This window comes from Oculina patagonica, chromosome 1, assembly GCF_052425735.1.
Source record: "Oculina patagonica isolate OP01 chromosome 1, crgOcupat, whole genome shotgun sequence".
NCBI lineage: Eukaryota > Metazoa > Cnidaria > Anthozoa > Scleractinia > Oculinidae > Oculina > Oculina patagonica.
In genome coordinates this window covers 14,772,515-14,787,432 of record NC_135758.1, presented here as the reverse complement: position 1 = coordinate 14,787,432, position 14,918 = coordinate 14,772,515, and the positions used below count along the sequence as shown (strand labels likewise).

The 14,918-nt window shown below is 37.6% G+C and overlaps 1 protein-coding gene across 3 annotated transcripts in view; it reads left to right on the top strand.

Moving 5' to 3' along the window:
• The window catches only part of LOC144658212 (semaphorin-4A-like), a 49,347-nt gene that overhangs the window by 12,840 nt on the left and 21,589 nt on the right, over positions 1–14,918 (top strand). For all 3 annotated transcript variants that reach the window (XM_078518603.1, XM_078518595.1, XM_078518613.1), the window contains exons 7-9: positions 2,991–3,084; positions 8,565–8,681; positions 14,068–14,150. In XM_078518603.1, the coding sequence (XP_078374729.1) occupies positions 2,991–3,084; positions 8,565–8,681; positions 14,068–14,150 (294 nt within the window). The remainder of the gene's footprint in view (positions 1–2,990; positions 3,085–8,564; positions 8,682–14,067; positions 14,151–14,918) is intronic.

The following is a 14,918-nucleotide window of genomic DNA, read 5'->3' as shown; positions in this document are numbered from 1 at the left end:
GCATTGCCGATTATTTCTTGAATTTAAAGCTTGTCGAATTTGCTGTTTTCAGCCATTGGTTTTTTGTGATGAACTAAAATTTGAGCGGTACTTGCTGCAAGCTTTTAACACGAGATAAAGATACTTTAATTATCAACATGAACTATACTTAACATGAAATATATTCCTCGAGTTAAAACCTTAAATCAAAATAAAATATAAAAATGATAATTACCATGAGTAAAAAATCTAATATAAAAATTAAAACTTCCTAAATTGACTGACGTTGCAGTAAAAAGCCCTGGAAATTAAACTTACAATTGAAAATGTTAAATGTTGAACCTTGCGAATAAAAATCCTTGCCCAGATTAGGTCAAATATAGGTAAAATGGCTGATAACTGGGACTCAGTGAACAAATCAGAAAGCAAGAAAATGCATTACAGTGTACATAGTTACATACATACTCTACGTTATCCGAGGCTACCTTGGGTAAGCAAAATTTTAAGAGTTTCTTTCCCAAAGGGCAAGCTGAGATTCACGTTTTCAAGCACTTAAAAGTACAAGTCATTTCAATTTCCTTGAAACTTACTATCTTGTACTTTTTTTCATTTCCTTGAGAGATAGTGGAATCACCTGTATTGTCTACTTGTCGCACTTCTTTAACAGATTGTGAAATTATAGTATCAGCTAAAATTAGGATACACTTAGCTTAGTCTAATAAGTGAAGGGGAAAATCTACAGTGTACAAGCATATAATTATAGCTAATTTGACAATTAACTAAGATTGTCAGAAAAAAGCATAAAACTGCACGTGACAATATTAAAGGGAACCTCGACTGTAAAACAGTTCTGGTCAAAATAATAAGTTTACCACAGTCTAAAATCGTTTTGGTTGTTTAAAGTCGCGGATTCGTTTTTTCATTAGAATACTGGGCCTTTGATTTGTCAATTTTTGTGCTTTTAAATTTCCCGCGCGCCGCCATTTTGAATTTTATGACGTCACTGCATTGCCGCTATTATTAGAAAGCAGAGGTTCTTTTGTGTGAAACAATTGGGCAACGCACTGACGTCATAAATTCCAAAATGGCGCCGAGCGAGAAATTTAAAAGCCATAATCTTTTCCGTTTACGGTTGTTATTAAATGTTGTTTCTCCCCTGTCCTGTAAAATTTGTAGTTTAGGCATTAATTCAAACAACTCAACGTCAACTTGCCTCAACAACAGAGGTTCCCTTTAAGACCGAAAGTGGTCTGGGTATTCACTTGAATTTTGCATATTAGTCCGGCGGCTTAGCTCCTGAATTGTGCGATTTTTGATACAAGCACCAAACTTTGCAGGATTTCAAGCATTCGCATACTAATCAATTCTTGATATAGTGCCAACGCCAATTTCCTATTTTAAGCTAGTAAACAGCAATGAAATTTTCAGCCGAGAGGCCCCCCTGCCCCTCCCCACAAAGTATTTCTTCTTGTACTTTTATAAACCTTTTATTGTTGATTTTTATTCATAAAATTAATACAGATATGAATGCTTTTAATTAGGCTTACAATTGTTACTTTTTACCATCTGTTTGAAACCAATAATTTAATAGGAAATTATTTCATAGGAAAAGATTTGTCGTTCCCCGCCCTCTGCTCCCTCGCGTCTTTCGTTTTGCGCTAGCGTCCAGGTCTCTCGCGATCGGTGAACCATTCGCTAACAGAAGAAAAGTAGGAAAATATAGGGCTGTGAACAGTCTAAACTACAGCATTTCATTCTAAATTTTGTACGTGCGACTTGGTATCACTACCTGGCATAATAGTATTTGTCTATAAACCAGGACAAACAAATATTTCACGAAATTTCATTGATTTTAACCCTATCCAGACCGGGAGGGGCGGAAAGTGCCCGCGCTGACTTTGAACGCTTATAACTTTTTCAAGATTCAACTAAACGCTAACAAACTTTGCGAGTTTATCTAAAATTTATCTGGAAATAATTTGGTAGGGTAAGTTGTTGTGTCAGGAACTTGACGTCACCATGGCAACGGAATTTTGACTGGCATGTTTTCCCAATTTTGTAATTTTCGTGTTTCTATTAATGAAAAATAATTTTAATGCAATTATTTTTTTATCCTTTTACGGTTTTTAAGCACAGTTTTATTGATTTTGAGTACTTTGCAGTAATTTTGGGCGGTTTTATGACGTTTTGGAAAAAAATTCGAAATCTAAGATGGCGGATCCAAGATGGCGGCTGTTTTGACATTATGATGTCATTGTCACGTCATGTGATGTCATCTTTCCACGTGACGTATACCAAAAGATAGGTGTTTGAACATACTATATATTCCCTAAGTTTCATTGTGATTGCTTAAATATTCTGGAAGTTACGGAGGTCTGAAAAGATCCAAAAAAGCCCGGTCTGAATAGGGTTAATAAATTAAGGTTTCCATGGAAACCGGTGTTTTTCGGGCTTGGCACTATATCTGAAAAAAATTTCTGTTGGTGACCACTTTCATTGTGCCAAGTTTCATGCTTGTATCAAAAAGTGCACAATTCAACTAAAATTTCGAGCTAAGCCGCCAGACTAATTGGCCTAGAGGAATGTGTATTTTTGCATGTGAAGAATTTGTTTTTGCTCTCAGTCTTCTTAAATTCAGTGTGGCTGAAAGTACACTGTAACTTGTTTCCACAGGTCTGAAGAAAAAAAAAATGTGCAAACTCGCGTTTGTCATGTCGCCATCTAATTAGTATTCAGCAGGTGCAGTAGCTCTCTACACGGCCCATACTGCCTTTCAGTCTTGTCGCATGCACTTTTGTGCTTTTTTTCGACAACCTTTCTCGAATTAGCTGTAAATTTTCAGTTTTATCCCACCCTAATTACATGTAGATATTTTTGTGTAAATTTGTATTACATACTGTCACAGTAATTATAAACCATGTTTATTTGGTCAATCTCACAGTACATGATGTAAAGGGCTGTATTTGTCAAATTTATTAGTAATGGTTTTGTTGAATTACACATTTTCACAGAGGACCAAATCATTCAATCCGCCACCATCTGGGATAGATGGAATTGGAATAAGTCCATCTAGATATCAGCAAACAGTTACTGGCACCTTCACAAGTAAGTACCGGTAGTATACAATACTGTAGTATAGAATTATATGTACTTATTGACTGAGTGGGAGGGCTGGACAGAAAAATGTTTGGCTCAAGGTCAGGACTTATGAAGGACTACAACAAATTCACAATTGGTTTGAACAAGAGGAGGAAATTTGTCTTAATCAGGTTAGTCGTAAACATGTACTCGCATTTTGTTTGTTGTGATTTAAAAATTTACGCAGCAGAAAGAGAAATTTGAGTTTACTTCGCATTTGCAGTTTTTCTTCAATGTTTATCTTGACTACAAACCAGGATACGTCTGTCCGATTATGTTGTTTTTTTGCAGCTTTTATTTCTATTTTATTGTTGTTGTCAGGAGTATTTCATCATTTTTGCGCCTGCAAACTACATCGCTTTCTAGATAGTAAAGTTTTAATAAACATGTTGGACATTCTTTGCTTTTTTAGAAAAATCTTAACTATCGTTCATCTGAATTCAAAGCCATGGATTCAACTGGTTCCATGCAATTCCGGTGAAATTATGGTTTTTTATAGTATTATTCTGGTGAATATATAACAGAACTTATGCACACTGTCATTTTAGCCCACACTCAATTTAATTTTCTTTCTAACCGAGTTTACAAATTCTGCTTCCTTGTCCAATTTAACTGTTACAAACAAGTTAAGGCAAGCCCATTGTAGCTGCATCTAGTGGGATTCATTCCAAAGTTGTAGAGAATGTGACAAGCTTACAACAAGCCTATTTAACGACTTAGGACCACTGACATGCACACATGTCTGTTGTAAGGATGTGGTAGGTTAATTAATAAACATAGCATGATTTGTGTTGTAGTTGTTGTGTAAGCCTGTCGTATGCAACAATCGTGGGCAAAATTGTACTGTCTAATTCTCCCCTTATAGTCCAGTCATTTTACTAAAAATAATGGGTCAACCTGCAACTAATTGCAACAGAAGAAATTCCAACGGTTTTTGACCGAGAAACTTATCATTAATATCATATTAAAAGTCCCAGAAAATCCCGGAAGGGAAAGTCATTGAAATATGGTTTTTTTAGAAGCTCCGAGACACGTTTTTAGAGATGCACGGAAACGAGGCTGAATAAAGCTTTTCCAGAAATGCGCGTGTTTAGGTCTTAAAAGTCAAAAATACAACAAAATTAGAAACGATATCTCAATTGGAAGGTTTTCTTATTTTAGAAATCAAGTTAATTTGGGATATTTCATCTGTACACAGCTTTAATTTTATGTCTATTTTAGTTGCTTGCCGCGTAAAAAAGTCGCAACCCTAGCCTGTGTATGGGACTGAATGACATTAAGTGAAGTTGGCTTTTTTATCTGGAGCGATTTTTTATTTCTTTATTTTTTAATGAAACTTGTTGAACTGTTCAAACCTTTCTTCAAAAATAGTGATACAATTAAAGGAAGCTTAATTTTCGTGTGGAAAGAGAAATAAAAGCGTGAGTTGGCGTGAGATCGAAGTTTTTAACTCGGAGGCGTGCATGAGACTCACACCCAAGGCGGGTGAGTTCGCAGGTATAGTGTGCTGTGTTTGACACCTGCAGAAATTTTAATCTCCGTCGAACAAAATGGTTTAAGAACTTCAATGTTCTGTGCTCAGACCAGGTAAGTGTATTCTGAGTTCTCTTCAAGAGTAGTTTTTTCTTTCAAAATGGAGAAGTTTCCCTTTGCTGACTCATAGTGTATCACATCCAATGCAGTGTTTCTAAAGCGATTCTAACGAGTTTTCTGCGGCTACAGTACTTCTTTGAGTCTTTCAACGCAGTTGAAATGCGACGTATTACATTCTGGTTTCAAAATATTTACTAAAAAGCGAGATCACTGCATACAATGCTGCAGTAAGTTGAAATAAGAACAACGTTATCCTTTCTTCTACTTAAAAAGAATGATATATTTCCGAAAGGCTTTAAACCCGATTGTTGAAATTTATTGGGCCAAACATAGAGCGTCTATGATTCTATTGCACGTTTGACACAGTCTAATTTGTATCCTGGTTATTTTTAGACCAACAAGAGCTTAAAATGGATGAAATGTGTTGTGCAATTTGTCAAAAATAGTATCTCTCTGTCTGAAGGGAAGTGAAGGTATAAACCGCGTAAGCGCAGAGCGCAATGACATCCAAACTATTCCCGGTCAAAAGGTACACAAGACATGTGGCCGCGCGTATTGCCACCCTAGTAGTATTGGCCAAGCCAAGAAATTGCAAGCTCGCAAACCTCAAGTAAACGTCGTTCATTGGATCGCAAGACTGAAAAATTCTTTAGCTTTAAAACTGACTGTTTCTACGGTGGTAACAAAATTGATTTTGAGAAGCAAAAGAGAAAGCCAGGAGAGGTGTTCCGTGTGACAACACTCGAGACAAGAGAGACTGTGCTAGACACACGTTCTGAAAGGGGGATTCTTGGGCTGAAGTGGTACAGGCGAGAATTTTAAATGTCTAGATGATTTGCCGGCCGCCGGTGCTGTTTACCATCACCCATGCAGCGTCAACTTCAGGACCAAAAAACAAATGCCAAAAGTAATCAGTGTGTCAGATCAGCTGGATAGTAAGAAAAGACTGTCATGGATCTAATGGAGGAATATCTTGGTGACTCAGCTACTGCCGCATATAGCCACACCCATATGAAGGCAAGACTTCAGGAACACTTTGGCGATCAGATTAGTATAACCGAGACCAACGAAAGCCAAATGTTTTAACATTTAGAATCTGCATCAGCTATTCTGCACGAATTTCACTCATAGCAAAAGGAAGTTGATCTGGTTTCGGAAAAATTAAGTATTATCAGAACTCGGCTGCCTCAAGGTTGATCAAGAATGGCATCAAATTGCTTCAAACATCTAACGAAGTCTTCCCTTCGATCGAAACAGAAGCTGAGGAAAACGTTGACTTCCTTCCAGCCACGTTAAAGATGTTTTTGGAGTGTATTCTGGTTGGTAAAGATAACATGAAGTTAGTATCAATTGGACAGGCTACTGTTCAGACGGCACGACCTAGAGTGATTCTTGCGCCCTTACAAGTTGGTTTAGCAGTGCAGACACCCTTCTTCGCAACGGCTTCTGTTCTTTCTTCGTACCAAGAGGTATAGCTGTTTAATCAAAATGCTGCAGTGGACCAGGGAACTGATATGCCAGATTATGACGGATAGTTTGCTCAGTACATAGCTGACAATGTGAACCATAATTTACGAACCCTTGATGGTAACAACACCTTTCATGGCATGGCCATGATTTGTATCATCACTCCTGGCACTAACCGAAAAAGAAGCGTCCCGAGACGAAAGTTAAGTCCTCAAGACATCTCAGCAGCTGGAAAAGTTGGCCTACGCCCGCCATCTGAGCCAAGGCAATCACAAGTGGAATTTAAGTACAATGACATAGTCGTTGCAAGAGAAGTAGATCCCACAGCGAATTTGGACATACTTTGGAAGATGTCCCTGCTGTTTAACACCACACGCCCAGCATGGGCTGGAATGATGCAAGCTGTCCACCGGGGTAGCCATCAGGGGAAGTCATCAATAACATTTCTACCGATGATCGACCTGAACCCAAGTGAAGTCACATGTATTTCCTCCACTCTGAAAACATGCGCGGCGCCACAACATCGCTAACCCCATCAAGATTTCGATGATAGCGATGATGACCGTGATTGACACAAGAGCTGGAAGAAACTGTGAAATTCGTTTTCATTTCACAAACGATGTTCTTTTAGAATATTTCACCATTGTGAAAGATATATTTATTTGTTGGCTCGCTTGCAAATTTTTTGTGCGATCCATAAAAGGATAATAAACTATCGCAACTACCATTTTTGGTGTAGTCCAATTCGCTTCACAATTGAAAATTTAAATATAATGAGATTTATTTTGCTTATTGAATACTTTTTGATTAATTTTTCCTCCAGATGAAAGTTTTCAAGCATATTTAAAGTATATTTCATTGTTTTTGGATGAAATAAATGAAATTCTTGCCATAAACAAGCATAATAACAGAACTTCTGTTTTTTAGCCTCGTTTTCATGTTACGCAAAAGCACGACTTAGAATTCGTTAAATTTTCGAGATGTTCCCATGCATGAATCCTTTGGGACTTTTAGTATGTTGATCTAGAGACTTATTCGAAATGATTTGCGGTCAAAAAGCTTCTGTTGCAATTAGTTGCAGGTCCAACCACAAAATGACGGGACTATTATGGGTTCAAAGATTTTAGTTCATAAACAGCAATAAAGTGGTGACACTCAGAACGCAAGAAAGAGTCAAAGTGCATTAGTCATGACAACATGAACATTAGCCTGCGTAGCAGGCGCCGTAGTTTCGAGCACGCATATCGGAAACACTCTTTTAAACACGCTAAAAAACGTACGCAGGCTACATGAACATGAACATGAACATTCCTATTTATCCGTAGTACTTTATAGTGTTGTACAGCATCCATTCTAGGTATGTAATGCTGGTAATTTTTCTTTGAACATTTACCGTAAAAACCCGCAGATAAGCCGCACCTTTTTTCCAAAAATCTTCGCTTAAAATCGAAGGTGCGGCTTATCTGCGGGAACATTTGGAAAGGTGCTGAAAATTTTCGTGAATTGACACCTTTATGGAAATGTATGCAAATTAATAGTACATCAAACTACAAGGGAGTACTGGTCATTGCTTTTGCAAGTTTGACAGCCCCTAAAAGTGTTGACGATGGTCTATATTTTCAACAGCTGAGAATAAATAAATAAGAATAAATAAATACCACAAGTACTGTATTTGCGTGGTACCGGTAGATGCGGATCATGGCCTACTGTTTCTCCCCGTTTAGCACTTTGATGGCAAATTAGCTGAACTGATTACGAAACTCTCTTGATGCAACAAGTTTAGCTCCAACAGATGGCTCCCAAATCTCTTTTTATCGATACGATAACAACAAAACCTGAACGCTTCCATCTTGTATTGCTTGTTCTTTATTGCCCCAGCCGCAGTCCCCAGTCAGGAGTGTTCTGCAAACGCATGTTCTTGCAGTCACTCAAAAAATCCATGGAAAAACTGTGTTCAATGAAGAATTACCTGTCAAAAAATACCAGAAAAAGATCAACCATATGTCAAATTTGGTGTTCATTACGTTAAAGAGCTGAAATTGTGGGTAAGACTGAAGTATTTTCCGTTTCAATGTTTAATCAGAGTTGACGTTCGATGAAGAAGACTCCTGGAGACTCGACTTTGGATTTTCTTTGATTTACTTTCAAAAAACTTTTCCCCAAAATTTGAGTTACTACATGTAAATTCAGGGTGCAGCTTATCTGCGGGTATACCGTACAAGTATGCCATAGCAGTGCTATTCACGAGAATATTTTTGCTTGTTAGCTTGACTGCAAATAAAGGTCTGGACCTCGAACAAAATGTCAGCTATAGCCTCTTAGTTTTGACCCAGCGTTTATATATGATAACAGCATTTAATTGAGAAAATATGACTTCCTTCTTGCAGGTGATCACTTGTTTACTGGAATCAGTAATGGAAGATCAGTCATTTACAAGTGGATTGCAGAACTGAGCAGCAGTGCTCTTTTGCTACAATCTGACTCATCTCCTAATGTTTTACAAGGTATGAATAATTCTGCTACATAACAAATATTTTGCAGAAAAGGTAACGGTTTAGCTTCAGTGTCACTAACTTGATTTGTCCAGTTTTGTTGACATCGCAGGGTTCTCAGTAGAAATTTCAGCAGCCACTGCTGTGATATTGTCACCTGTAACAGGGAACTACATGGCCAAAGGCTATGTAACTTGGATCTATCTACTGCAGTGCTTCAGCAGCCGTAACACTTTCCATTGACAACTTGTGACAGGTGTTACAGGCATCATCATCATTTGCTCCCACCTACAGCAAAATATCTCAGATATCCTTCAGAACCACATCTTACCAGTACAGCTGTATATGCATGCATGTACTTAAACACTTTTTCAAAAGTGCTCCCATACATGACCTCTTGTTTGTGCATCCTTAATTACCTGATTGATCACCAATCAACAATACAAATGATGTTATGCTTGATTTCCCAGGCAAATAATAATTGGTAGAAACAGTTTTCTGCACTCATTGTTTCATCACCAGAACAGTCGGAAAAAAAGTTAATGTTTAAGGTTGTCCTTTAGTTACAGTAGCATACTATTAGATAGCTTGCTTATGATTCAATGATTCAGCTACTGTGTCATGATATTTTAATTTCGAATGTCCCCTACTTAATTATCTCCTGTTGATAGCCAAATTATACCTCTGGGATTGCAGAAGATCTCCAATTCTTCCACGCCTTGCTGGCTTTAAGATAAAGATCAAAATCAAATTTGAAACAGAAAAATACATTTGCACTACAAATAATACTTTAAATCAATTTAATAAAAAGTGGGCCGGCTTTTGTCCTGGGTAGTTTTTTAATAAACATAAACAAGTAAATAGTGTGTGGTGTGTGAATGAAATTTAAATTTAAAATTAAAATGGTATTTTAATTTCGAGGTTTCTCTGATCTGCGGCATCATTTATTTGTTCGTTCGCTAAATTCCATAATTTTAGCTTGTCCATTTTAATTTTTTATGTATGTCAACAGTGTACTTGTTATTTCTCTCAGAGTCAATATCAATTTGAAGTTTCTTTTCACAAAACTACCTAAAAATTCCACTAGACATTTTGGCTAGTGAAAGCACAAACTCCTTTTTCTGTTTATACAATGTTATTGTATAATTGAATAGCTCGCTGTAAGACTATGCTTAGTGACTTTTAGGATGAAAAATCGTTTTTTCCTTCAAACGTGCCGGAATTTTTGCATGTGGTCTTCAATTTAATGGAAAAACATTGTCCTCTAATTAAAATTTCCGGTTTGCACCTTGTCTTCAAGAAAAACTAGGACTACATGTATGGTCACTTTAAAACAATAACATGCGGCAACAAAGCCAAATAGCCTTTTAATTTCGAAGAGAGATGAGGATTAAATTTTGCAGTTACAGTAAAGTTAAGTTAGGGTTAGCTAGTGTTAAGATTAGGGTTAAGTGTCACGAATGTTATGTCAACACTGCATGAACCTGACTGATCGACAATCTTGAGCGACTGAACAGTGAAAAGAAGTGAAAAATATATAGCAAAATGAACGAAATACTTAAACAAAAACGACTTACGCCGTTGCCCTTTCCTCTCGCCAGCTTCTAACCACAAATGCACTCGCCAAATGTTCAGTGTTTCGTTTTCAGTCAGCAAATTTAGGCTGCTAAAGGTTAATCCATAATATGTTTTTGCTTTTCCCCAGTTTCTCTCCGTAGTCACGCGTAACGCAATTTGATCTTGACTCACAAGCAACGATCGTTCTTTTAAACATTCAGGTCCTTTTTTCCTGGAAAGGATTGCAGCTTAGGGCTATTTTTTGTCTAAATGAAGCAATTTGTTGCTTATCTTGGTGAAAATTATCCTTTTCTGTCGATTCTGTTGTGTTCTGTTGATTTGAGTGAGCGTTTTCCGTCTTTGCCGAACGAACTTTGTTTATTGTGACAATGCGTATCGAATGACGTATCCATTAAAGATTATTATGGGATATCCCTGAGTAGCTGAAATACGGAAACCCCTATCGCCAAATCTAAGAGAATTTTTATAAGTCTAAAAGCACCTCCTTATTTCCAAACGTTCAACGCGGCAACACCAGGCAAATGAGCCAAAACTTCGAGAAAATAACGTTTTTTGGAACAGAAGTTGCTTCTAGACCTCGCCTGGCTCAATGCGCCTTCGAAAGCCAAGTTTACCGCCAGTCTTGGCAGGGTTTAGCAATCTTCAAGCAGCAACACATCTCGCTTCTTTGAGATATGCTAGTGGCTTACGGGTTTCCAGACTTAATGATGTCCTTTCACCACCAGACGGGCACAAATATGTGTCAAATAAGCGAAAATAAGCGGACTTCTAATGCATAAGGTGAGTTTTCAACTGGTCTGATTGAAAGTCTTGTTGAAGACAAGACGCAAAAATTCAGGCGCGTTTGAAGGAAAAAACGATTTTTCATCCTAAAAGTCACTAAGCATAGTCTTACATCAAGCTATTCAATTTCAAATAGTGTATGTAAGTGCAAGTAATGTATACAGTCAACTCTCTCTTAACGGACACCTCTGTAAGACGGACACCTACTGTTGGTCCCGTCCCTGCCGTTTTTCAGTCATTTTACTCTAACTTAACTCCCTATAAGACGAACACCTCTCTAAGATGGACAGTTGGAGCCAGTCCCGACGGTGTCCGCCTTAGAGAGAGTTGCCCGTACGAAAATGTCTGGCCTTACAATAACCTGATTTTGCCCTGATTTTTTAGCCTGACAAAGACCAAATTTTCATAGCCTAACCTTAACCTTTTTAAGCCTCGTATTAACCTTAAAAATGGACCTTAATTTTTTAAGGCTCGTAGCCTGACATTTTTAAGGCTCGTAGGGACGGCCGGAAATTGTTTATTTTTAAGGCTTACATATAGCAAAAGTTAGGCTTAAAAAGCAGGCTTATTGCGCTTAAAAAGGTAGGCCTGTAAGGCTTAAAAGGCAGGCTTGTTAGCCTAAAAATTCTAAGGGCTAAAAATGCAAAATTACATGTATAACAACCTGTTTAGAAGCGGCGCCGTAAACTGGTTCATGAGACACAAAGAGTTTGCTTAATTTTCTCTCAACAAATACCTTCACGCTAAGCTGTACATGACATTAACGTTCCATGACGACTTCGAAACCTTCTAGAATTTGAGACGTTGAGACATTCAACAACTGTTTACAACTGCAACAATTTTGAGGTCGTATATGTTGTAATTATACTAAAAAGAATGAATGCAGCCAGCATTCGGTCAACAACGTTCGCTGCACATGCACATGGCCGCCGCCGACGTGTTAGACAATTTATTACAAATTCAATAGATGAAAATTATTCCACCGAATAAAAATCACTTCATTAATTTTAGTAAGCACATACGTACACACATTGAGGCTTATTTTTTTAATAAAAAGCTGCTTTATTTCATTTGCAGATTTTCAACTGAATTTGAATTAAGCATGTTGTACATGCATGTACAGTGTTGCCGACTGTTATATTTGAAAAACAAATACTCTCTACCGCATAATGTCACATCTGTTCAACAAGAACGTGCAGATAGTAGTTGAATCGATGTATCTAAATTTTCCTTAATGATTTCAAGTTTACATGTAATGTTCCGTGCAAACTAACTCGGAAGAAAGGCGATCAAACTTATGTCCACTTACCGGCCGGCCAGTGGCAGTGTGAACTTAAGACTGTGTGAAGTTGCAGTCAGGGTGCCAACGAATATATACTTCTCCTTTTGCACAACATATTATCAAGTACAAAATCCACGCATCACTGCTGTGCGCGCGGTGAAACCAGCGTCGAAATGCAACGTTGTTCACCGTAAACAAACACATTCGCTTCACAAAAACTACATCACCACACATTCTGAAGCATGTTTCTTGCTTTGGGACCATTTCATGACCAAATGTCTAATTTGTTAACTCTCTTGTAACATGAAAAGCCAAAATGGACAGTGAATCAGCTTAACTGTTCCGTTCGGTTAACAGATTTTCAAAACTTGGCCGCCAAAACTGACACATTCGTACGTAAATACATGTAGAAGTATCAGGTTTACAATTCGTGACCTGTCACATCACACACATCAGGTTGTTTTCCTGAAATAACTCATGTTTCATCATGATAATTTCAGCAAATAAGCGATATATTTCACTTAGCAAACGAGTCTTAAACGAAAGACTCATTGTTTGAGCAGGTTAGTTACGTTAAAACTGTTGCGTGCAGAGTTGAATAAATTCCACGATTGATCACGTGCGAATGCGTAACCTGATGCTTCAAACCAACCCCGCACTTATGAACGTTCTAATCATTAACCATTCGAAGTTGCCGAAAAGAAAACTGCAATTTATGTTGGCTGTTAACACACTGCAATGTAAAAAAGAATAGAAATTTTACCATTGATTGATTAAAAATTCGCTTTGGGGTACGTGCCAGATGACACGAATGTTTGGTGAGTCGCATTATACCCGCTTTCAGTGTTACGTGCATAGCTATCTTTCTACATCCATCTTTCGACATCATCTTTCGACATCGTCTTTCGACGTGCTGTTTGAAATGAGCCAATCAAAACCTATACATACCGTTGTTGGTTTCATGCAAATGTGCGAAAAGGTCAGAAGGTCATGCTAGTGGGCTGTGATTGGCGGATTTCGATCCGTGTTGTTTGTTTAGCACATCGAAAGATGGATGTCGACAGAAAGCCGCTATGCACGTAACACTGAAAGCGGGTGTAAAATTTATAGGGTTACAGCGAGACCCGGGAGCTAGAGTACTCATCCAGCTGAGCGTGGCATTAAAACAGCCGTTTTGCAGGGCTTCCATTTTTCATACGGGTAATCATGACTCATTAAATTAGGTTCTGTTAGGCAATTGTCAGGTTAGAAAATTTGGTTTCTCCAGTCATTCGAAAGACTAAATAAATTTTAGGCTTTGTCAGGCTAGCAATAAGGCCACCGATTCATAACGTTAATCGCCCTGAAAAAATTTTCGCCTGTTAGGCTACGTGTAAGCCTAAATTTGAACCTAACAACACCTTACTATTTTCAGGCTTGGCTCTTTTAACCTAACAAATTCAATGTTAGGCTATTGTCAGGTTTGTTTCACGTTTCAAGTGACCAAATCAGGCCTAAATTAGGCCTGATTATGGCTTTGTTAGGCCAGACTTTTTCGTACAGGTGACTGTACGTGTTTTTTAGGTGTATCAATTAAGTGTGTTAATCTAAAAAAAACTGCATTTCTATTAGCATGTGGCTAGCTAGTTGGCTACTGTTATTCCCAAGCCCTGGAGATGTGTACAACAGGTATCTGGGTGATCCTTCAAACACAGCCTATCTAGGCTCATAAGATGTTTGACAAACTGTACAGTGTCTCCGTTGTTCTCCCTACAGATGCCGACTTTGTATCTTCTTTTCATTACGAGGACAACTTTGTTTACTTTTTTCTGAGAGAAACTGCAGTTGAGACTGGTAAAGTAAGTAAAATTTATTTTCTACAGTCCAGGATGTCATGATCAGTAGCTGCACTGATTAGCAAAAAAACTCTTAAATTTAGGTACAAGTTCTTTGTTTCCATGTGGCCGTCAAAATTCTTGAATCCAAAATTGCAAGGGCCCTGAGGTTTTTATCTTTCTTTGGCTATTAGATGCCTTACATAATTATATCTTGTTGAAGGCTTTCTTTTCACAACTGCTTTAAGTGTGTAGAACTTTTCAATACCACACGTGCTGCTAGTGCAAGCTTGTTGATGCAAGCTCAGGCAAAAATGATGAATTATGGATTTATGTTAAACATTTCAAAGGGAAAGTTTATTCATAATAGATTTTTAAGAGAATACTGAACATTTTAACTTCCAAAGATAATGAGTTTGTAAATTTTCTTGCTTGCAAACAAACAAGTGCAACCCTTTAGCAAAGTTAGCGAACCATGAGCATGCACAACACGGTAACTTCTATTTTGCTGACTTCATGAAAACGATTAAGCCTTTTTGAGTGATCTAAAAATGCATGTTGTGCGCATTCCAAATGGTGAAATTTTAAAAAAAATTGGTATGTGGGTAGAATATACCTGTTTTTCGCTTACAGGTATGAAAAAGTCATTAAACTTTACACATACATCAATGCAGTGAGCGTAAAAACAAAAATTGTTAAAACCACTGAAAATAATGTACAAATTTCCTTATGGCTTTGCCAGCTGAAACTAGATGTTTACTTTGTTTTGCCAAAAACAAGGAAAATTCACCG